Raw genomic sequence first — 26,300 nt, 5'->3', positions numbered from 1 at the left:
TTTCTGTGGCTTTGTCTGCTTTCCCTTCTGCGGTTAAGCGTAAGAGGAAATCTAGACATTTGTCTGCTAGTAAAACTTCTGACCCCTCTAGGTCTGCTTTAGCCATTTCTCATTTGTCTGATGAGGAAAATACTTCAGTAGCTTCTGAAGGTTAAATCTCAGACTGACACTTTAGCAGAAAAATCTTCAGAATCTGAAAAGGTTAATTTTAGATTTAAGCTTGAACACCTCCGGTTACTACTGAAAGAGGTTCTAGCTACTTTAGAGGACTCTGAATCTTCGGTTGCTGTCAACCCCACAAAGTCTTCTAAACTGGATAGAGTTTATGATTCTCCATCTTCTGAGGAGATTTTTCCTGTTCCAAAGAAGATGTCTGAAATTATAGCTCAGGAATGAGATAAGCCAGGGGTTCCCTTTTCCCCTTCCCCTGTTTTTAAAAAGAGGTTTCCTGTTGCCGACTTTATTGGTGATTCATGGCGCACTGCACCTAAAGTAGAAGGAGCTATTTCTACTCTTGCTAAGAGAACTACCATTCCTATAGAGGATAGTTGCTCTTTTAAAAGATCCAATAGATAGGAAGTAAGAGGCTTACTTAAAAAAAAAAAAAGATGTACATACATCAAGGATTACAGTGGCAACCTGCGACGAGTATTGCACAGTTGCAGATGCAGCATCTTATTGGTGCGATGCCTTGTCCGATCTCATATCAGAGGAAACTATGGTAGAGGAGATCCAAGATAGGATCAAAGCCCTTAAACTGGACAATACCTTTATCTGTGATGAGAACATGCAGATAATTAGACTGGGAGCTAAGATGTCTAGCTTCACTGTACTAGCTCACAGAGCACAGTGGTTAAAATATTCGTCGGCTGATGTTTCTTCACAGGCCAAACTATTGGCTTTACCTTATAAGGGTAAGACTCTGTTTGGACCTGGTCTAGCGGAAATCATTTCTGAAATTACGGGTGGAAAGGAATCTTTCCTTCCTCAGGACAAGAAAAATAGACCTAGGGGACGGAAGTCTTCTAAAGTTCCTTTCGCAACTTTAAGGGACAGAAGTCCTCACCTTCCTCTTCCAAAAGCGACCAATCCAAGTACTCTTGGCAATCCAAGTACTCTTGGAAATCCAGTAAGCCTTCCGCTTACTCTAAATCAGCATGAAGGGCCCGCCCCCGGTCCGAGCTTGGACCAGGTGGGGGGCAGACTCTTTTTCGACAGGCTTGGACACCCGATGTCCCAGATACATGGGCTGTGGACATAGTATCCCAGGGTTACAGGATAGGATTCAAGTCTTGCCCTCCAAGGGGCAGATTTCTCCTGTCAAGATTATCCTCAAACCAGGTAAAGAAGGAGGAGGCCTTCTTAAATTGTGTAAAGGACCTATCCTCTCTGGGTGTCATTGTACCAGTCCCTCTAAGAGAACAAGGTTTTGGATTCTATTCAAATCTATTTGTGGTTCCCAAAAAGGAAGGAACTTTTCGTCCCATCCTAGATCTCAAGTGTCTCAACAAATTCCTCAGGGTTCCGTCCTTCAAAATGGAAACTATTCACTCCATTCTTCCATTGGCCCAGGAGGGTCAGTTCATGACGACCATAGACCTGAAGGACGCGTATCTACATGTTCCCATTCACAGGGATCATCATCAGTTTCTCAGATTTGCTTTAATGGACAAGCATTTCCACTTTGTTGCCCTTCCGTTGGTCTGGCCACGGCTCACAATATTCACAAAGGTTCTGGGAGCGCTATTGGCAGTAATCAGATCCCAGAAAATTGCTGTGGTGCCTTATCTAGACGACATTCTGGTTCAGACGTCATCTTTTCAACTAGCACAATCTCATACAGAGATGTTGTTCTCTTTTCTACATTCCCACGGGTGGAAGGTCAATCTGGAAAAAAAGTTCTCTAGTTCCATCTACAACAGTGTGTTTTCTAGGGACAATAATAGATTCCCTGTCCATGAAGATTTTTCTGACGGAGGTCAGAAAATCCAAGCTTCTTGCTTCCTGCCTTTCTCTCCATGCTGCTTTTCGTCCATCAGTGGCTCAATGCATGGAGGTGATTGGTCTGATGGTGGCTTCCATGGATATCATTCCTTTTGCTCGGTTCCATCTGCGTCGGCTGCAACTTTGCATGCTTTGTCAATGAACGGAGACCATTCCGATTTATTGCAGAGGATAAATCTGAACCCCCTGACAAGAGAATCTCTTTTGTGGTGGATGTCTCTGGACCATCTGTCATGGGGCACTTGCTTCCTGAGACCTTCCTGCGTTATTGTGACAACGAACGCCAGCCTGTCAGGCTGGGGAGCTGTTTGGGGTTCTCTGAAGGCTCAGGGCCTGTGGTCTCGGGAAGAGTCTTCTCTTCCCATAAACATATTGGAGTTGAGAGCAATCTTCAATGCCTTGACAGCTTCGCCCCAATTGTCTTTAGTTCGGTTTATCAGATTCCAGCCGGACATCACCTCAGTGGCTTACATCAACCATCAGGGAGGAACTCAGAATTCCTTGACCATGAAGGCGATGACTCGCATTCTGCAGTGGGCGGAAGCTCACGATTGTCTTCTATCTGCCATCCACATTCCAGGAGTGGATAATTGGGAGGCGGATTTTCTGAGCAGACAGACCTTTTATCCCGGGGACTGGGCTCTCCATCCAGAAGTGTTCTCTCAGATAACCCTCAGGTGGGGGGTTCCAGAGTTGGATCTGATGGCGTCCCGCCAAAACGCCAAGGTTCCAAAGTACGGTTCAAGGTCAAGAGATCCTCAGGTCATTCTGATAGATGCTCTAGCGGTTCCATGGATGTTTTCTCTGGCTTACCCGTTTCCTCCGTTTGCTCTCAACTGTAGAGAGCATCGGTAATCCTAATAGCTCCTGCATTGCCTCGCAGGATCTGGTTCGCGGATCTGGTACGGATGTCATCTCTACCTCACTGGAGGTTACCTCTGAGGAAGGACCTTCTAATTCAGGGTCCTTTCCTCCATCCAGACCTAGATTCTCTGAAGTTGACTGCTTGGAGATTGAACGCCTAGTTCTGTCTAGATGTGGTTTTTCTGAAGCGGTCATTGAAACTATGCTCCAGACTCGCAAACCTGTTACTCGCAAGATTTACAATAAGGTATGGTGTAAATATCATTATTGGTGCAAATCTAAAGGGTTCTCCTGGAGCCGGGTGAGGATTCCCCGGATTTTGTCTTTTCTTCAGGATGGCCTGGAGAAAGGTTTATTGGTCACTACTCTAAAGGGTCAGATTTCTGCCCTATCTATCCTTTTGCACAAACGTATGGCAGACTTACCAGATGTTCAAGCCTTTGTTCAGGCCCTGATTAGATGCAGGCCTGTGTTTAAACCTTTTGCTCCCCCGTGGAGCCTTAATCTAGTTCTTAAAATTTTGCAACAGGCTCCGTTTGAGCCAATGCATGTTGATGATATTAAGTTGTTAACTTGGAAGGTTTTATTTCTTCTGCTCCCAGAGTGTCTGAACTTTCAGCTCTGCAGTGTGATTCTCCGTACCCTATTTTTCATGCTGATAAGGCGGTCCTTCGTACAAAATTGGGCTATCTCCCTAAGGTGGTGTCGGATCAAAACATTAATCAAGAAATTGTTGTTCCTTCTTTTTGTCCTAATCCTTCTCATAAGGAACGTCTTCTGCATAACTTGGATGTTGTGCGAGCTCTAAAATTTTACTTAAATGCTACTAAAGAATTTCGGCAATCTTCTGTCGTGTTTGTTGTTTTCTCTGGAAAACGTAAGAGTCAGAAGGCCACTTCTACTACTCTGTCTCTTTGGTTGAGAAGTTTGATTTGTTTGGCTTATGAGACTGCTGGACAGCAGCCTCCTGAGAGAATTACGGCTCAATCCACTATGGCTGTCTCCTCTTCTTGGGCTTTAAAAAATGAAGCTTCTGTGGAAGAAAATTTGCAAGGCGGCTACATGGTCCTCTCTGCATACTTTTTCCAAATTCTACAAATGTGACACTTTTTCCTCCCTCCCTGTTCATTCCGTGTCCTCTAGCTTGGGTATTGGCTCCCACTAGTAATTGGAATGACGTTGTGGACTCTCCATGTCTTAGGAAATAAAACAAAATGTATGCTTACCTGATAAATGTCTTTCTTTCCAGACATGGAGAGTCCACGACCCAGCAATCTTTTTAAACTATAATTCAGAAGTTTTTTTTTGAGTAAAACTTAGGCACCTTTTTCACCCTTGTGTTTTCTTCTTTTTCCATTTTCCTTTAGCCGAATGACTAGGGATTATGGGTAAGGGAAGTTACACTTAACAGCTTTGCTGGGGTGCTCTTTGCCTCCTCCTGCTGGCCAGGAGTGGAATATCCCACTAGTAATCGGAATGACGTTGTGAACTCTCCATGTCCGGAAAGAAAGAAATGTATTAGGTAAGTATACATTTTGTTTTTCATACAGGTGACATGTAACAACATCAACAGTATCTCATGCTGTGTTTTTAGAGCTCCATATTCTGCAGTATGTACAGGGTACTGAAAATCCCTGCTCAGCACACATCCATAAATAGCAAGATGTAGGACAAGCAGAAAAATAAATACAATTTAAAAAAAAAAATAAACACCCCAAGAAAAATGTATATGCAATATTTCATCAGAAAAAAAAAAAAATCTAAAGAACTGAATTATATATGTGCATATTAAAGTTTAATTACCGTCTACGGCAACTAAGAGAGGATTGCTTAAAATAGATACAGCAACAATAAAAATACATTTGATAACAGAGAATGAAGGGAAATACTTTATTGACTGACACATTAGGATCATAAATAATCTGCAACTAAAAAACAGTGTGTGAGTCACTTCTATAGGTCAAAAATCAAATAGCTTAGTATTAGTTCTTAAAAAGTTGCCAAAACATATTTATTTTTTTTAAATCAAGAATAAACCGATTTACTTACAAGTTAGATAAATGCTAAAGCTCAATATATATATATATATATATATATATATATATATATATATATATATATATATATATATATATATATATATATATATATATAAATAAATAAATAAATAAATAAATAAATAAAACAAAAGCATATATAAAAAAAAAAAAAAACAGTGAAAATGTACCATCAATCAAATTAAACTAGTAAGGGGTTGACAGCGCTGGCCTTACATTTGGTAGGTCAGATAATCTAGCAGCACATACTGGCGCCTCTGGGGATGTGCTCTGAATGCACCTTTTATCTTACACAAAGAGACAGCTCTGTTATTGTTTAGACACACATTATGAATCAATTGCACTGCAGAGCAACCAGTCAGAAGTCTTACTTAAAGGGTTTTGTAAAATCAAAATAAAACCCTTATGGTTCAGATTGTCAATTTTTGACAACTTTCTAATTTAATTCTATTACCTCATTTGCTTTGTCATCTTTGTATACTTGAAAAGCATACATAGGTAGACTCAGGAACAGCAGAGCACTACTGGGAACTAGATGCTGACTGTACACAGATGCCTCTTATCACTGGCTCAATGTGCTCAGCTAGCTCCCACTAGTGCATTGCTGCTCCAAAAACAATGGATACCAAGAGAATTAAGCAAATGTGATTATAGAAGTAAATTAGAAAATTGTAAGTTATAACTGAATTATGACAGAAAAAAAAAAAATCTGGGTTTTAGATGGCACATATCATTTTAAACAACTTTCCAGTTTACGTATATTATTAAATTTGCTTAATTCTCTTGGCATTCTAATTAACGCCTTAGTTTAAAAAACAAAAACTAATGTACAGGGTATGACAGATGTCATTAAGGAGTTAAATTGCATGCTCTGTCTGCATTGTGAAAGTTTATTTTGACCTTACTGTACGATTAAAAAGGGTACAAGAGAGTAACAAAGACTTCAGCTACCATACCTGTTCATAAAATATCCCCAATTGAGCAGACTCACGATTCAGTTAGCAGCTGACATTCATTCATGCAACCAGTCATTCTAAATATATATATATATATATATATATATATATATATATATATATATATATATATATATATATATATATATATATATATGTTGCTTAGTTGAGGAGTATGGGTTGGAAGCCCCTGAACTAGAAGTGTTAAAAAATTCCCCAACATAACCATCTGAACTAAAACTACTATATGGCATGGCCTTAATTAGTAAAAATGCCAGTTCTGCATCCTGTGCTATCTACAAAGACCGTTTATAAAAGTATGTGGTACCCGACCAGTAACATGATTCAGTTTCATTCAAAAGAACTGCATAGAATACACAGTTTATTTTAATTTATAAACAACTCATAAATGTCAGATTTACACTCAATCCAAAGATATTAATACACAAATCCACACTACAAATTAGCAATTTTGTTGGTCAGGTTACTGCATATATATTTTTTAACATAACATGAAAGCTTGTGTTGGGGGGGGGGGGGACTACTGCAATATATTCTATTCCTAAGGAAAATAAAGAGTAAAAATAGAGCAGATTTATCATTGTTCGGATGGACAAGGTTCAGAGATAGTGAACATTTTCACAACTTGCAGGCAGCATTTGCGGTCTGTATTTATCATTGCATGACTAGAACCTCATACAATGCTGCCCCCTGCTCTAACATAACTAATTACTCAAGATCAGGGCTTGTAAATTACCCTGGTCAGATCAGTCCAGCCATTTTAAAATAGTAACATAATCCCATTAAAAGGTGATCCATTTAAAGGGACAGTCTACACCCAATTAAATAATGAGCCGTTACTTTGATCACCCTAAAAACATACCATTGCACCCATTTACATACATAGCAGATAGACCGGTACACAAGTAATGTTACGATGAGTAACTTTATTTGTCTTCTAGATATGGCCGACAAACTCCTCCTCCTCCTTCGTCCCCTTCTCTATTCCTTTTCCATACTCGTGCATGTAAGAAACCATGACGTTGCTGTTCTGCTTATGCACTATGTACTGTTGTGTAGATTAATATAATGAATCAAAGAAGCATAGCAGGCTGACAGACAAAATAAATTATATAACAGCAGTGGCGTCACTAGGGTTGGTGTCACCCGGTGCGGTAAGTTATGGTGTCACCCCCCCCCCCCCCCCCCCGGAAAGCAGACACACACAAAAACACAGGCACACACACATACAAACACTCAGACACACTTAAAAACATACTCAGATGCACACACAAACACTCGGAAACACACTCAGACACACACACACACAAAAACTCAGACACACACTTACAAAATATGTAAACTGCACTGCATTAATTATGAAGCTCATGCCTAGAGCTTCTCCCTGGCTCAGCAGAGCATCAAATGAAAAATAAACAGAGCACTCTAAAAATAAATCACTAAAGAAAAGGTTTAGGCGCAAACTATGAAAATTCTGCTCTCTGACTCTGTTCCAAGCCTGTCAGTGCACAGCCCCGGGCCGCGTGCCTACCGCTTCTTATGGCCAATCACCTTTGCACTCTGCCCACCCCCAGACCCCCGCCCGCCCTCCTACCTGTTCAGTGTGCACTTAGTATACCGTAACCGTAATGGTCTGGTGGGCATCATACGTGGCTCCTTCACTTTAAAGACAGTGTAAAACAGTCATGCGGTCAGGTGCCAGGCATCCCCTCATGATTTGCCAATTCCCGTTTAGAGAGACTCCACTGCTCCACATGTCACTGAGCAGTGAGCACAGATAGGCAGGCAGGTTTAGGCTAGCAGCGCAACTTTGCAAGCCCCACGGCATGCCCACAACATTCATAGCGAAATTGGGCAGGGGAGAAGCAAAGTACAAACAAGCAAAAGCAGCCGGGAAAACTATTTGTTGAAATTGCAGCACTGGCTCAAGGGGCAAACAATTGTGTGTCTACAACTTCCCCAGTCCCACCAATGTTCCCAAATGCCAGACCCTCTGGAGGGTGTCACCCGGGTGCGGCCCGCCCCCCCCGCCCCCCCCCTAGTGACGCCACTGTATAACAGAAAACCAAGTAGAAAATTATACTTAGTTATTATACGATAAACAAATATAATTTAACAAACATTGTTATGCTCTGTATATTCATAGTCAAGTAATTTATACTGTTTATGAATACAGTATATACATTTTAGAAGTGAATCAATAAATAATAAGCGATATAGACTACGTTGAGCCTTAGAATAAAAAAAAAATATATATTCTATCCTAGGTGTTTATCAAGATTCTAATTTAATCACGATAAATAGTTGCAAGAAATTGTTTGCAACATCAAATATTGGTAAAATAATTGTCATGTTAGTGTAGGTGTTCGATATGTTACATCTTGACTTGATATTAAAATTTTTGCTAATGTCATTTACATATACTACTATTCTCTACTCCGGCAAACTAACACTCAATTACATAAAGGTTGCGGATATTTGGTTCCTATTTAATTGTGCATGTGCGAATCCGTAACAGTGGGGGGAGTTTGGCTGGCCTATCTACATTAACTAAACCAATGTTCTTTTTAGGATTACTCATGTACCGGTCAAGTTACAGGACATACAATGCAGTACAGGTGGATCTTCTGATTAATCTAAGATATGGGTTTATGATTAATCGAGTGCAGACTGTCCCTTTAACACAAGCAATCATATCCATGAATTCTGTTTCCAGACAGAAATGTATCCAAACCATTTGTATCTAAGGTATTGGCATTCACTACCTCCTTTGGTAATGATTTCCACAATTGTATTGCTCTTGTAGTGAAAAAAACGTTTCCATTGTAGGAAATTAAATCTCCTTTCCTTTAGCCTTAAATTGTGACCTCTTGTCAAACAATTTTCTTGGAATAAACAGAGCTTCTGCCATCTCTGTATATGTCACCTCTCAAGCGCCTTTTTTCTAGAGAAAACAGACCCAATTTGGCTAACCACTACTCATTGCTTAAATTCTCCATTCCCCTTATTAGCTTTGTGGCCCTTCTCTGAAGTTTTTCAAGGTCTACAATGTCTTTTTTCTAGATTGGTCCCCAGAAGTCCACTCTGTACTCAAGGTGATGTCTTACCAGGGATTTATATAGTGACCTAATTATGCTTTCCTTCCTTGAATCAATGCCTCTTTTAAAACATGCTAGTATCTTATAAGTCGTTGCCCTGCAATGTGCACCCATCTTTAGCTTTTTTTCTATTACTACTGCCAAATTCCTTTCCTTCTCTGTTTGGCTAAGTCTAGTCCCATTTAAATAATACATTGCCTGCTTATTTGTACTTCTAAAATGTAGATCCTTGCAATTTCCTGTATTAAATTTCATTTTCCATTTACCTACCCATTCTTCTAATGTTTGCAGATCCTCTTGTAACACTAGTTCATCCTGCTCTGACCTAATTACCTTACACAACTTTATATCATCTGCAAAAAAAAAGAGATGTTGCTATTTAATCCTTGCTCCAATATATTAAAAAGAACAGGGCCCAGTACTGATCCCTGGGGGACTCCACTGATTACCTTTGTCCAATCTGAGTATGATCCATTTACTACTAATCGTTGCTCCCTGTCTTTTATCCAGTTATTTATCAATGAGCTAACATTTTCAGGTATTCCCAGTCCCTTAATTTTGTACATTAATCTCTCATGTGGAACTGTATCAATGCCTTTGCAAAATTTAAGTATATCACATCAACCGATTCCCCTTTATCCATATTTTTTACTTACTTCCTCGTAGAATCTAATTAGATTCGTTTGACATTATCTATTTCTCATAAAACCATGCTGATTTGAACTCATAATCTTGTTTACAAGAATATACTCATCGAGTATCTTCCCCACTATTGATGTCAGAATAACTGGTCTATAGCTTCCTGGATCAGCCCTGCTTCCCTTTATGAAGAGTGGCACCCCATCAGCTTTACGCCAATCCTGGGGTACTATGCCTGAGGATAACGAGTCTTGAAAAATTAAGCGTAGAGGTTTGTCTATAACAGTGCTAAGTTCCCGTCAAACCATTGGGTGTATTCCTTCTGGGCCTGGAGCTTTATTTATCTTAATATTATTAGTATACTGAAGAAAAGAATTGGTTTAGTACCTCAGCTACCTCCTTGTCACTGTTATTCATGAAACCTCCATGCATTTTAAAGTACCTATATTGTCCTTAGATTTTTTGATATTTATATACTTAAAGGGACACTGAACCCAATTTTTTTCTTTTGTGATTCAGATAGAGCATGCAATTTTAAACAACTTTCTAATTTACTCCTATTATCAATTTCTCTTTGTTCTCTTGCTATCTTTATTTGAAAAAGAAGGCATCTAAGCTTTTTTTTTTTTTAATTCAGAACTCTGGACAGCACTTTTTTTTTGGTGGATGAATATATCCACCAATCAGCAAGGACAACCCAGGTTGTTCACCAAAAATGGGCCGGCATCTAAACTTACATTCTTGCATTTCAAATAAAGATACCAAGAGAATGAAGGAAATTTGATAATAGGAGTAAATTAGAAAGTTGCTTAAAATGTCATGCTCTATCTGAATCACAAAAGAAAAAAAATTGGGTTCAGTGTCCCTTTAAAGAAATGTTTAGGGTTTGATTTCCTTTGCAATTAATCTTTCATTTTCAATTTTGGCTAATTTGATTGCCTTTTTGTATGATTTGTTACATTCCTTCCTTATAAATCTGGTATGTTGAGTCAGTACTATTTTCTTTGAATAGTTTAAATGCCCTATGTTTTTTCCTAACCTCTCTTAACACATTTTTATTTAGCCACATTGGCTTGGATTGATTTATTTTACTTTTATAACCATATGGTATGTGTTGATATGTATATTTATTTAACAAAGTTTTAAAAAGGTATCCATTTATCCTCTGTATTTATATTAGGAAATACTTTGTCCCAATTTATGTTATTTAATGATTTCCTTAAATCATTGAATTTTGCTTTCTTAAAATTAAAAGTCTTGGTTAAACATTTAAGACACTGCTTATGAAAAGTGATTTCAAATGTGACCATGTTTGATATTATATCTGTATTGTTTAATAGCACTAAATCCAATATAGCTTTATTCCTAGTTGGCTCCTCTATTAAATTGCGACAAAAAGTTATCCAAGAACATTTAAAATAAAAAAAATCTCCCTTAGCTGAATTACTAGTTTCATTGGCCCAGTTTATATCAGGGTAGTTAAAATCTCCCATAATTACAGCACTGTAATTAGCAGCCTTTCCCATTAGTAGTTGAGTTGCCTCCATGTCACTTATGTTGGGGGGCTTGTAGCATGTCCCTAGTAATATTGATCTGTCACATCCAAGGTGGCAAAGACAATTTATAAAAGAGCAGTTTAAAACAGCTGCTTCATAAATATCAATTGCAGGTTTCCATGAGCGAATAAGATGCTAATGTGGGGGGGGTTTAACAAATGACAATTCCTGTATAAGGCAATGTGTTAAGGAACCCCTTTAACAGATGACATCTTCTAATATCAATAACAAATACAATTTTTTATGAAACTACAACCAATAAGGAATTAATGGTCAGTCATTACAAACAACTATATAGTATAGATTTAAAAAACACAAACACCACAAAAACAAACACTTACATGTAGGGCTACAACTAAATCGGTAAGATTGATCATAAAAATAGTTGTCAAAGAATCTCATTATCAATTAGGTGGTCAGCGATTAGTTGGTTAATTGCACAGCACCAGCTGCTTCAATCCGATGAACTCCTGCACATGGTATTGTGCAAATATTTTTATTTATTATTTTTTTTCTATCCAATTAATTGGATGATTATTGTCCGATTAATCGGATAGAAAAAAAAAAAGATTAAAATAAATAAATGTAAAAAAGTTTTGCACAATCTTAGTTGCAGTAGATCATCAGATTAAAGCAGCTGGTGCTGTGCAACAGACCAACTAATAGCTGACCACCTAACTGATAATGAGATTTGTTGACAACTATTTTTATGATCAAACTTACCGATTAGTTGTTGCAGCCCTACTTACATGCATAGTCAAACATATCAATAAAACTTACAAGGAAAGACTGGAGAGGTGATATGATAAATAGCTTCAAGCATATTAATATAAAAGCTGAGCAGCACCAAAACAAGGAGCCACAATCTCAGGTTAGACAGTAGAATGTATAAGAGCAAGTTGCATAATAGCAAATTACCTAAAGGATGGTTGGCCCATGTAATAAAATTCCAGTATAGCTGGTAAGGGCAGTGACTGAAAGGGAATTAAATACTGACAAGGCCACACAGACCATCATCCTAAGGATTAGAGCTTTCTTATTGCATCTTTCTGTCCCTTTAAATTTGCAACTTTACAAGGATTAATGGGCAGACACAATGGGTCTTCTAGTTCTTATCTGGCATCAAAATATAGGATTCTATGATATTGCACCATCATAAAAGCGCACAGGTAATACTTACTGATATCACCAAAACAAGAATAGCAGCACAAACATTTTATGTACCATTTAATAGTATGTTTACTTACAGTGCAATCATAACTGAAAATGGGTGCTTCTTGTGGCAACTTAATAGCACAAATATTTACTGTGCCACCATATTGGCATACATACTTATTGTACTACCAGTATCGTATGAACACTTACTGTACCACCATATTGGCATACATGCTTATTGTACTACCAGTATCGTATGAACACTTACTGTACCACCATATTGGCATACATACTTATTGTACTACCAGTATTGTATCAACAATTACTGTGCCACCATATTGGCATACATACTTATTGTACTACCAGTATCGTATGAACACTTACTGTACCACCATATTGGCATACATACTTATTGTACTACCAGTATCGTATGAACACTTACTGCACCACCATATTGGCATACATACTTATTGTACTACCAGTATCGTATGAACACTTACTGTACCACCATATTGGCATACATACTTATTGTACTACCAGTATCGTATGAACACTTACTGTACCACCATATTGGCATACATACTTATTGTACTACCAGTATCGTATAAACACTTACTGCACCACCATATTGGCATACATACTTATTGTACTACCAGTATCGTATGAACACTTACTGTACCACCATATTGGCATACATACTTATTGTACTACCAGTATCGTATGAACACTTACTGTACCACCATATTGGCATACATACTTATTGTACTACCAGTATCGTATAAACACTTACTGCACCACCATATTGGCATACATACTTATTGTACTACCAGTATCGTATGAACACTTACTGTACCACCATATTGGCATACATACTTATTGTACTACCAGTATCGTATGAACACTTACTGTACCACCATATTGGCATACATACTTATTGTACTACCAGTATCGTATGAAAAATTACTGTGCCACCATATTGGCATACATACTTATTATACTACCAGTATCGTATGAACACTTACTGTGCAACCATATTGGCATACATACTTATTATACTGCCAGTATTGTATGAACAATTACTGTGCCACCATATTGGCATACATACTTATTATACTACCAGTATCATATGAACACTTACTGCACCACCATATTGGCATACATACTTATTGTACTACCAGTATCGTATGAACACTTACTGTACCAGTTTATTTTTCCACCTATACAGCACACAATTGCTTACATCTAAAAAAAATAAAATATATATATATATATATATATATATATATATATATATATATATATATATATATATATATATATATATATATATATATATATATATATATATATATATATATATAGCACTATAATGGTAAATAACTAGTTATTTCACAAACAACAAATATCAATACAACTTGATACAAATACCTCTGATATAGTCTCAAAACCTAGCTGTGGTACACTAGGCAGAAACATCACTACCATACATCAGTATATTAACTTACAAATTTACTCATCTGTAGTAATTGTAAGTTCCTGGATTGGAACATAAAACATTTCCAACCACTTTTCAAAATACATCTTCTAGAAGCTGGTTGGTTCATATCACAAGGTAACATATATAAGGACACATCTGGTTCACAAAAAGACTTACCGTTTCCAGGTCATTCTCAAAGACCTCTCTGGCCTCCTCTTTGCTGCATTTTTCTTCCACACACTCCCTCTCCAAGTGACCCTGTTTGGTCTCCTCAAAGACCTGGTAAGCTCTCCTCTGTCTGTGGCTTAGGAACTGGGCAGCATCCTTGGCAGACAGCAAGACTGCTATTTCCCACACGCAAACCAAAGGAAACACAAAGTGACAACATACATAATTAGCTACATGTATACATATCTAGATGAGCAACCCCCCATGCAGAGCTTCACAAGTTTATTTGAACTTTAGGAGGCAGAAGAATACACAGGAGCAAGAATACTACTGGCTCCTGAGCTTCATTATGCTGCTATATTGTGTAATAGCAGTGAACCTGTACCAAGCACAGTTATGATATAACCACATACCCCTTAGAACAACAAAATTTCACCATCACTGTTTTGAGGAACTCTGGTGTCCTGTTTTGCATGATTAGGAGTTTGTACAACAATATTTCTGTGGAAAGATAACAGAAATCTAAATATAAAAAAACATAAGTTGCCGTTATAATTTAGACTAGTAATTTTGTGGTCCCTAGGAAGGGTTATTTGTTCATTGGGAACTGTTTTGGTGTCTTGGGTATCATGTCCCTTTAAAGGGACAGTCTAGTCCAAAATAAACATTCATGATTCAGATAGTGCATGTAATTTTAAACAACTTTACAATTTACTGTTATCACCAATTTTGCTTTGTTCTCTTCGTATTCTTAGTTAAAAGCTAAACCTAGGTAGGCTCATATAATAAATTCTTATACCTTGAAGGCCACCTCTTATCTGAAGGCATTTTGATAGGGTTTTGTCCACTAGTGGGTATTAGTTCATGTGTGTCATATAGGTAACATTGTGCTCACGCACATGGAGTTACCTAGGAGCCAGCATTGATTGGCTAGAATGCAAGTCTATCAAAAGAACTAAAATAAGGGGGCAGTTTGCAGAGGCTTAGATACAAGTTATTCACAGAGGTAAAAAGTGTATTAATATAACTGTGTTGGTTATGCAAAACAAGGGAATAGGTAATAAAGGGATTATCTATCTTTCTAAATAAAAATTATGGTGTAGACTGTCCCTTTAAGTGAGGTACTTTGAGCAACACCACAATACATAAGGGAATTAAAAGCTTTACAGAGAGACTGCTGTGAACTCCATAGACAATTATATTGTTGTTAAACATTTATTTCTTCAACTTGAAGATTTTTCACTGTGTATAATAGCTGGTGACTATTCTACTAACCTAAGTGCATACCTCTTAACCCCTTAATGACAGAGGACTTACCAGGTACGTCATAGAAAAAAAAACTCCCTTAATGACAATTGACGTACCTGGTACGTCCTCTGTTGTCTGAAGTGCTGGAAGCGATCATGATCGCTTCCAGCTGCTTCCAAGGGATTGTAGTGATGCCTCAATATTGAGGCATCACTGCAATCCACTATTTTACATACCGATGCAGAAAGGGCCACTCTGTGGCCCTCTCTGCATCGGCCATTGATGCTAACAAATTCGTTGGTGGGTGGGAGCAGCTTTTGGCTATATGACCCTCAGTTTGCCAAACCGATCTGACATTGTCGGTTGTTGTGACCGGAGGGGTGGTTGCGGCCGGGGGGGTGGGGCGGTGGGTGCGCACGCGTGCGAGCGCACGCAAATTATGCAGGAATATGAAAGTTAAAAAAAAGACCGCTATAGATGCAGGGGGATCTTAGTTCTTTAGTAAGGGATCTGGGAGGGGGAGGGATGTAGATCATTTAGGGGGGCCAGCTACACTACAGAAAACAAGTATTTCATCTAAAAAAGTAAAAAAAAACTATTTTGGGGGGCAAATTGGGTACTGGCAGACAGCTGCCAGTACCCAAGATGGCGGCAAATAGGTAGAGGGGGAGGGTTAGAGAGATGTATTGGGGGGGATCAGGGAGGTTGTGGGGTAAGGGGGGGATCCATCACTGCAGACTGTATGAAAAAAATAAAATAATAATAAATTTTTATTTCAGTACTGGCAGACTTTCTGCCAGTACTTAAGATGGCGGTGACAATTGTGAGGTGGGGGAGGGAAGAGAGCTGTTTGAGGGGGGATCAGGGGGTGGGATGTGTCAGGTGGGAGGCTGGTCTCTACGCTAAAGCTAAAAATTAACCCTACAAGCTACCTAATTAACCCCTTAACTGCTGGGCATATTACAAGTGTGGTGCGTAGCAGTATTTAACGGCCTTATTATTACCAAAAAGCAACGCCAAAGCCATATATGTCTGCTATTTCTGAACAAAGGGGATCCCAGAGAAGCATTTACAACCATTTGTGCCATAATTGCACAAGCTGTTTGTAAATAATTTCAGTGAGAAACCTAAAATTGTGAAAAATGTAAGTTTTTTTTTTATTTGATCGTATTTGGCGGTGAAATGGTGGCATGAAATATACCAAAATGGGCCTAGATCAATACTTTGGGTTGTCTTCTAAAAAAAAATATATATACATGTCAAGGGATATTCAGGGATTCCTGAAAGATATCAGTGTTCCAATGTAACTAGCGCTAATTTTGAAAAAAAGTGGTTTGGAAATAGCAAAGTGCTACTTGTATTTATGGCCCTATAACTTGCAAAAAAAGCATAGAACATGTAAACATTGGGTATTTCTAAACTCAGGACAAAATTTAGAAACTATTTAGAATTGTTGTTTTTTTGGTGGTTGTAGATGTGTAACAGATTTTGGGGGTCAAAGTTAGAAAAAGTGTGTTTTTTTCAATTTTTTCCTCATATTTTACATTTTTTTTATAGTAAATTATAAGATATGATGAAAATAATGGTATCTTTAGAAAGTCCATTTAATGGTGAGAAAAACGGTATATAATATGTGTGGGAACAGTAAATGAGTAAGAGGAAAATTACAGCTAAACACAAACACTGCAGAAATGTAAAAATAGCCATTGTCATTAAGGGTAAGAAAATTTAAAAATGGTCCGGTCATTAAGGGGTTAATTTATCTAAATTTAAATATAACATTCATTTTTCATGTATGTCAGCTTGGGGGGCGGGGGCATTTTGAAAGAGTACTCATTTCCCATGGAATATATAGGGTATGAATTTTACTACCTAAAAGTTAATACAAATAATTATTTGCCTGGTATAGACTATAGTAAGACCTTCTGCTCATTATTTAATAAAAGCATGACAATATTTGCATTAGATAAACAGTATCATTAATATGTAGATCATTCCCATATTAGATGTTTATATTGCCCCACAATCATTTTAATATTACCAAAAGCCTCACAATAAACTCAACATGTAATATTATTCAACACTCTCTTCTTATCCCACAAGTGTTAAAACTCATAAAAAAAAAATGAAGGCGTTCTAGATTTCAAAGAATCATGGAGAGAGACCTCTGACAAAGCATCTCTCACCTTCCTCAACATTTGCATGACAACAAGCACATGCTGAGTGAGGACGCCTCCCTTGTGCACTGAATTGGCTTATTAACCCCCTGGCTACCTGACAAAAGTGCAAAGCTCTGCTACAGCCCTCTGGCAGAAAATGGATTAATATTATGCACACGTGTGATCCCATAGAGAAAGTAGCAAAGTGTCCTTATTGCAATGCAAACATTTATCTCGTGTATATGTACTCACTGCCGTAAGAAGAGTCAACAACCAGCAGAGTAAGAAGCAGAGCAGTCAGGGCGGAGGTGCTCGGCATGTTGCTGTCTGCAGGACCCCGGCTAAATAGGTCTGATCTTCCTGGTTAGGATCTGGAGTCAATATCTCTTCCAGCAAGCTCTGTCTAAGAGAGAGAAATTTATGCATTCACAGCCAGCAGCACACACAGCGGGGGAGCCAGTGTCTCCTTCCCTCCCAATCATTTGATAAAAAAAAGTTTGCATACATTTACAGACACACCTATGCAAAGAGGCTTTCACATTTTGTAGCCTGACAGCTCACTCTGGTGATGAGAGATCTAAAACGCCAACCACTTAATTTTAGATGTCTGAATATATCATTTCAATCTGTTCTCCTTATTATACTGTCAGGGACCTCTCCGATTGCTGTCACTATGTGAGTTACGCATGCTTAATTTAGCATCTTCCCACTTTAAAATTGTCACTGTTTAAGCGTGCAAACATAATCTTATTTTACTAGATCCAAAACTAAATTAAATAGCGTGTTGGTTAGACCGCATCTGATAATTTTTTTAAATAAAGAATGATAAAAATACTATTATTTATGTACCAACCCAGTAAAATCTACATGAGCCCGGTGCAGGTGACAAGAGAAGTCCACTGATTATCCGGTAGTCGACCAAAGGTGCGAGTTTCTGATCCGTGATTGAGAGGAAAATACTTGGTTTAAAGTGCAATGTACTGTGTGAAACATGTAGGGAGATCTGGCTGGGACTCCTCCCCAGCGTGTGTCTGTTTGTTTACACTGTAGAAGAAAGAAACCATAATAAACACGTTCTATAATATGGCACCACCTGCTGACAATACTCAAACTCTGACCTAATTTCCACAGTGATTTTATCAGATTGGGTGGCCAGATAGCCAATGACATTATATCATGCACAATGTATTGCTGTGGGTGTGCTTATTCTTCAGAAAATGGATGAATAATTGTTCATAAAAGGTCACTGAGAGGACTGTGCTAAAACAATTACTGTTTCACAGATATTAGACGAAAAGTGTGCTGTTTTGTTAAAATAGGGAAAACGTTACAATTATGTATTAATCTTAGACATGTAAATATTCATTGTTTAACCCTATGGCCCTCTTTGGAAGTGATAGGATTAGAAAGAACCCATGCTACTGTTATACTGCATCTGGTGAAAAGAAAACTTTGAGCGCACCTAATAGTAGTCCATGAAGTGTAAAAGCCAGCAGCACAAGCCAAAACAAACCTTTAGTGCTCTGATTTTTATGTTGGAGGCCCCTCTCTATATTAAAAAGCTTATACATTGGATTGAATAAATTATATGTTCAGGCTTCAAATTCAAGCAGAATTTCATTGTGTGCTAGTTTCCATTATTAATATCCTATACATTTGTTCTAAACTGGTAAAAAAAAAAAAAAATTAAAATGGCATTACAGTGATTGTACTATAACTAAGCATTTCAAACATGTTTCTTTCATGTCTCTGGAGCATTCAAACTACTTTTTTTTATTTTTATCAAATCAGCAGGAACAATAGACAAAAGGTGTAGTATTTGTGCCTTTGTTTTTAATGAGTGTGATCGTATGAGTGCTCATTGGACCTGATGATTCAAACCTCGCTGGTATGGAGGGAAATCATGTAAACTCTTTGGGGGCTTTTATGAGCATTATATTGCAACTACAGTATGTTTCTCTCCATAACCTTGTATAGCGAGATAAACAGCATTCAAGATAAAATCTTCTTTTCTAAATGTTTCTTGATGGACTTTTACATTACTGATGAGACATCTTAGATAATCGCGACAGAGCAGAGATCTTTAGACCTATTGTCTCTGGAGTGAGAGACACTGTGTGTATTCTCTTCTGAGTCAACATTCGGGTTGGCAGTTGCGCTCTATAAAAATACCAGACAACCTATAGGTGACTGGACACAGGGCGTAGTTGGGTTCACACAATGTCCCCACAAAAGCTCCATCTAATGCCCCACCCTTGATCCTACCACATATATTATTCACAACTAAGAAGTCATTTTATCCCCTTGGTTGCCAGTAACACATGTACATAGTAGTGATGTGACTCCCTTGGCTGCCAGAAGTAAGCACCCAGCAATGATTGAACACCCCCATGGTTGCCTGTAACAGATATAATACAAAATGCACAGAGTAACTAATTTTTTAGCCATATTTCTAAGTGTCCAGTATTGTTGTACATATTGTACTGGACAGCCTGCTAAAATACTGGACACCCTATTTGTATGATTCAGATCAACTATAATTAATAAAAAAATTTAAACAAACAAATTATTCTAAATGTGGGGACTCTCCTATTAAATAATGACAGACCTAGCACCTGTAGTTTCTTAGCTACACTGCACAATTACATATGCTAATTAGTATGGCTGCTAACCCCAGAGGTAATCATATGACATGATCCTGAGGCTCAGCCATAGAACTATAGATATTACCAGACCAAAGCAGTTAATGTAATTTTAATAATCTATTCACAACATATAAGCACTTTAAACTCAGGATTTATAATGGGAGTTTTGTTAGAACTTAAAGAGACAGTAAACACCTTGTAATTACAAGACATTTCTGTTACAGTTCTACAGAATAACATATCAGCCAAGTGTAGTTTAACAAAATAAAGTCCTATTTACTGCAATTAGTTTTTAATAGAAAAACCGTACCCAACACCCACCTTATTTGATGGAGCCAAATAAGTTTGAGTCGGCAGACAAGGCTAATCATTGCCATTAAGTTAGTAGAAAGTGATTTTTTTTTGCAATTGTTATCTATTAAAGCCAATTAGGGAAATATTTGATGGAGAGTTAGCTCTGAAAAGTAAGCAGGATGCTGTTCCAATTCAATGTACAATTTTTAGAGCTAAATTACATGAAAAGGGGCAAAATCAATGAGTATATAAAAAGTTGTTTTATTATGCATAATTAAACATCTTATGTTAAAGCTACACTAATAACATAAATAAAGGCTAAACTGACATGGTATAATGTGATGCCTGGTTGTCACGGTGACAGCCTCAGGGGAGTGGCTTATGTGATGCAGCAGTTATGTCACAAAACCAACTGACAACACAAAGCCACCAACCTCATAACTACTGCTCACTTTACTAGAGTTGCCAAACTGATCCTGCTGAGCTTCAGTAATCACTGACATGTAAATATTAGTTATCTAATATCTTTATTTCACAGCTAGCACATTACAGTACACCTAGTGCTTTACAACCACAGCTCTGTATATGTGCTGGTATGAAGAACAGTGACTACCTCCAAAACAATGCAAATTGCATCCGGTGGGAGCTGCAGGTATGAGCACCAATTACTACAGGTTGTGTTAGCATGATCACCTCAACTCAGTAACTGAATAATACTAAGTCACCTTTATATACATTGTAAAATATAAAAGATAAATGACAGAAGTAATAGCTTAAACTTTGTAGGTTCCTATGGGCATCAGTACTCTGAGACAAAACATAGCATACAAACTGTATTAATGATCAATATTATCTTTGCACCTTTATTTAAAAATACATATACTTTAATAAATATTATTATTTTTTTAAATAATTATTTTAAACATATTATTTTGTAAACATATTATAGCATTATAAGTATTATAGCCATAACTGTAGAATACACCAATGGCTTTCTGTGTTTCCTCTACTTATCTTTATAAGACTTGCAGCTGGCAGTAAAGGCTTTAAACCAGCTTTAAGGATGGTAAGAATTACTGCATCATTAAAGCAAGGACTTCTAGTAAAGGCCTAGAATATAAACCCCACGGCATGGCTCTTCAATTTATATGCTGCAAACTCACTGGTGCTGGGACCCTCATTAAACACTGTACTGTAAGGTGCAGCATCTGATGCAGCAGTTTCTTCTACTTGACCCAGAAAAAAGAAAAGGCAACTGGCAATCTAAAATAAATACCTATCAGACTGATGCACATCTGGCCAGCAGTATATGTGCTGATAGCAGATGTCCTCACGCTGCAAACTCACTGGTGCTGGGACCCTCATTAAACACTGTACTGTAAGGTGCAGCATCTGATGCAGCTGTTTTTACTGCTTGACCCGGATGAAGAAAAGGCAACTGTGGATCTGAAATAAATTCAGATCAGACTGATGTGCATCTGGCCAGCAGTATACACGCTAATGGCAGATGTCCCCACGCTGCAAATTCACTGGTGCTGGGACCCTCATTAAACACTGTACTGTAAGGTGCAGCATCTGATGCAGCTGTTTGTTTTGCTTGACCCGGATGAAGAAAAGACAACTGGCGATCTAAAATAAATTCATATCAGACTGATGTGCATCTGGCCAGCAGTATACACACTAATGGCAGATGTCCCCACGCTGCAAATTCACTGGTGCTGGGACCCTCATTAAACACTGTACTGTAAGGTGCAGCATCTGATGCAGCTGTTTGTTTTGCTTGACCCGGATGAAGAAAAGACAACTGGTGATCTAAAATAAATTCATATCAGACTGATGTGCATCTGGCCAGCAGTATACACGCTAATGGCAGATGTCCCCACGCTGCAAATTCACTGGTGCTGGGACCCTCATTAAACACTGTACTGTAAGGTGCAGCATCTGATGCAGCTGTTTGTTTTGCTTGACCCGGATGAAGAAAAGACAACTGGCGATCTAAAATAAATTCATATCAGACTGATGTGCATCTGGCCAGCAGTATACACGTTAATGGCAGATTTCCTCACGCTGCAAATTCACTGGTGCTGGGACCCTCATTAAACACTGTACTGTAAGGTGCAGCATCTGATGCAGCTGTTTGTTTTGCTTGACCAGGATGAAGGAAAGACAACTGGCGATCTGAAATAAATTCATATCAGACTTATGCAAATCAGTCAGTAGTATACGTGCTGATGGCAGATGTCGTTCAAGGATTTTTATTTTACTAAACTGTAAGTATTTAAGGTAAGATTTTCTGAGATTAACAAGCTTGTAAGCACTTTGAGCAAGACATCTCATTACCACACTAGATTGTAAATACAGATCCTGCTTCAAGAGCCTACAGACATGTGCAGTGAGGTCAGATCATTTCTCACATTTCTGTCGTGCTTTTCCTCTACTTTCCCATTTTATAAAAATCCTTAGCTTTAATTTGGTTCTGTATGTTTAAAGCTTTCTGTATATTTTAAGACTTATTGATATAAGATATACAAATCATCTCTGTGACACTAGAACTTGAATCATAACACCAACAATAAAGCATAATTACACTTGCACTTCTATAACTTTAATAAACTGATATTAAATCAAATTGAATGGCTTAAATCCACTCTCACTGCACATATCTGTAAAATGTAATAATGTTAAGTATCTTGGTGAAGAGAATACAATTATATGATTAATATGTTTGCACTTATATCCTCAATACAATGCCTTTACGTATGGGCACCAATAATACTACTAGGTTATAAGCACCTTGCAGCTGGTTTACATTTTTATCTGAGAACTGCCGCACCCTGGAACAAGGACTACCATGTCTGTGACACTAAACTTTAATTCTACAGTCACCATGGGACAAGTACTACTGTCGGATTTTTGAAACAGAGAATCCTGGTGAAGCACAAGATTTAATACGTCATGGGATGGTCCTGCATTTTATTCCTCAGATTAGAAACTAAAAGAAAATGCATTATAAGATACAGTGTGTCATGCACCTATCTTCTTGTATTGGATGAAAAATCCTTACAAGATGTGCATAGACTGATTCATATCTGGCAAGCAGTATAACAAAGACTGGAATACTCTATGGCAGTGGCAGAAAGTTTGAAGATTTCAGAGGGACTAGTGTTATGTCACATGCTGAGTGCAGTCTTACATCAGGGAATCATTTTTTTCCTCTACACTGTAAGTACCCAGAGGCAAGTTCTCCTTAAAAACAAGATTGTAAGCTCTTTGAGAAAAGCACTGAAACACTAGATTGTAAGCTCATTGGAACAGGGTCTGCAGTTACACCCATGGGAATCATTTAGAGCAGGGACTCTCATTGTACCAAATAAATGTATTGTTGTTAATATAGTGAGATAAACCCTCCATTTAATTAGTTTAGCAAGGAATAAATATATAATGGATAGAATATACTAATGATCCCACAGAGTGTATTACTAATTCAAAATGCATTTTTAATATGGCACCCCTTATGCTCCTGTCAGTTTAAACCAGTATTCTAGCAAACTGTGAAATACATGAGGCTTAAATAACACAGCATCAACCATAGGCAGCCTGTTTTGCTACTTTGGGACTCTTTCTCTCTCAAGTCATTATGGCTGATGCTGATTTCCTCGAACATTCCACCCTTTGCTATAGGGCTGCCCATTATATTTAAATGGATTTTGAATTATAAGTGTTGCAATTTTGCACAGATAAGTAGATTTGTTTTCTGTCCTAAGATATGGAGAGTCCACAATGTCATTCAATTACTAGTAGGAATATCACTCCTGGCCAGCAGGAGGAGGCAAAGAGCACCACAGCAAAGCCGTTAAGTGTTACACCCCTGCCCATAATCCCCAGTCCATTCTCTTTGCCTCTGTCAATTGAGGAGGTGAAGTTTGGTGTCTGAAGAAATGAATTCCTTTTTCGGGTACTTTTCCCTGCAAGCAAGGATTTGGGTTGAGCTGAGTCCACCTCAATCTCTTCAGTAGAGTAGTGGTGGCTTTTAAGCAGTTAGGAAGTTGTGAGGTAGTCCTTGCTTTGTTTCCTAACACATTGCTGCCCATGGTACAGAAAGCCAGAGTTGGTTATTGTTCTTTGTTTTACTTCAGGTCTTCCTGCCGGACAGCTCGACTACAGGTAAGTGCTTTTGTCTTCTAGGTCTTGGAGACTTGCACTTCAGAAGAATATGTCATATGCAGTAGATGGGGACATTTTTAAAATCCTTTATACAGATTTTCTTTGACAGTGGGCAGGCACATTAAGTATGTTGAGACTAGGGGGTCAATTTTTTTATAGTGCGAGTGGACATTATACGATGTAGTGTATCATGTCCGCTGCACATCGATACAGAGAGCATATGCTGTCAGCATTTATCATTGCACCAGCAGTTCTTGTGAACTGCTGACGCTATATGGCCCCCTGCAGATTCGTGGCCAATCAGATGCTAGCAGGGGGTGTCAATCAACCCAACTGCAGGCGGACAGGTTATGGAGCAGCAGTCTTTAGACAGCTGCTTCATAACTTCTGTTTCCGACGAGCCTGACGGCTCGCCGGAAACACGGGGCATGCAGCTCCGTACATAGCTTGATAAATTGACCCCTAGGGGTTAATCTTCCCTTTATTTGGATGTTTTTCCTCTTTGGGCTAATTTTGTTGAAATACTTCATTAGTATGTGTGTGACTTATGTTTTATACAGGGATTTATGTATAAACTTAAAATTTGACAGTTAGCTATCTTTGCTTGCTTAGCTAGAACAGGCTAACTGACAAACTGCTTGAGTTTGAAACCAGCTGCAGCTACTTGCATCTTATGTGGTGGCTTTTAAGCAGTTAGGACGTTGTGAGGTAGTCCTGCTTTGTTTCCTAACACATTGCTGCCCATGGTACAGAAAGCCAGAGTTGGTTACTCTGTTCTTTCTTTTACTACAGGTCTCTGTAAGGAGTATGTGTCCTTTCCCGCCTTGTGAACTGCCTTCCTGCTGGACAGCTAGACTAAAGGCAAGTGCTTTTGTCTTCTAGGTCTTGGAGACTTGCACTTCAGAAGAATATGTCATATGCAGTAGATGGGGACATTTTTAAAATCCTGTATACAGGATTTTCTTTGGCAGTGGGCAGGTACATTATGTATGTTGAGACTAGGAGGTCAATTTATTATAGTGCGTGTGGACATTATGCGATTGTCAGGGTTTTTTCCCTGTTTTGCATGCCATATGCTGCTGGCAGCCATTTTACTCACCTCTCTTGCTGACTCTGGTGCATACTGTGTGATGCTGCTCATTTCCTGCACTTCCTTTTATGGCCAGACTGGTGTACATCATCCGTGTAAGACAGGATGCAGTCTCAGAATTGTGATGTCATCACTTATTATTTAAAGGGCCTCTGTTCAGTATGCTTTGCCCTTGCATTGTCTCAGACCTGTTTGTGTATAATCTGGCTGTCTGACATCCCTCCTGGTTCCTGATCCCTGGCTTGTTCCTGACTCTGCTGTTCTTCTTGTTCCTGATTCCGGCTCGTCTGACTACTCGCTTTGGCTCCTGACTCGGCTCGTCTGACTACCAGCTCCTGGCTTGTTATTTGACTTATGGACATTTTATTATTTTTTGCTATTAATAAAGGTGTGATTATTTTTGCACTTCTCGTCTCAGTCTGATTCCTGGCACCCTGACATTACGCAAGGGCCATGAATCCTGATGGTGCTCACTGCTTGGATCAATTTGAACTAGCCCTGCAAACCCTGCTGACTCGCACTGCACATTTGGACCAAAGTGTCCTGCAAGTTATGGCTGCTCCTGTTTCCATTGCTGCACCTAATCCTACCAGAAGCATGTCCAGTTCTACACCTCTACCTCAGCGTTATAGAGGCGATCCTAATCAGTGCAGAGGGTTTTTGAACCAGGTGGGAATTTACTTTGAGATGTTACCTCAGGAGTTT

General features: G+C 38.4%; 1 protein-coding gene across 3 annotated transcripts in view; it reads right to left on the bottom strand.

Annotated features, from left to right (window-relative positions):
• Positions 1-18,407, bottom strand: part of GAS6 (growth arrest specific 6) — a 391,979-nt gene extending 373,572 nt beyond the window's left edge. Inside the window, exons 1-3 of one of the 3 annotated variants that reach the window (XM_053707678.1) lie at positions 18,256-18,407; positions 17,655-17,805; positions 14,005-14,171 (exon numbers count right to left, since the gene is read on the bottom strand). In XM_053707678.1, the coding sequence (XP_053563653.1) occupies positions 14,005-14,171; positions 17,655-17,721 (234 nt within the window). In that variant the 5' untranslated portion in view covers positions 17,722-17,805; positions 18,256-18,407. The remainder of the gene's footprint in view (positions 1-14,004; positions 14,172-17,654; positions 17,806-18,255) is intronic. The other 2 variants (XM_053707680.1, XM_053707679.1) reach the window with 2 other exon arrangements.
• Positions 18,408-26,300: the final 7,893 nt, after the last annotated feature.

This window comes from Bombina bombina, chromosome 3 (genome assembly GCF_027579735.1).
Source record: "Bombina bombina isolate aBomBom1 chromosome 3, aBomBom1.pri, whole genome shotgun sequence".
In the NCBI taxonomy this organism is placed as follows: domain Eukaryota; kingdom Metazoa; phylum Chordata; class Amphibia; order Anura; family Bombinatoridae; genus Bombina; species Bombina bombina.
The sequence above is the reverse complement of the archived record's forward strand: the minus strand, read 5'-3'. Positions and strand labels throughout refer to the sequence as shown.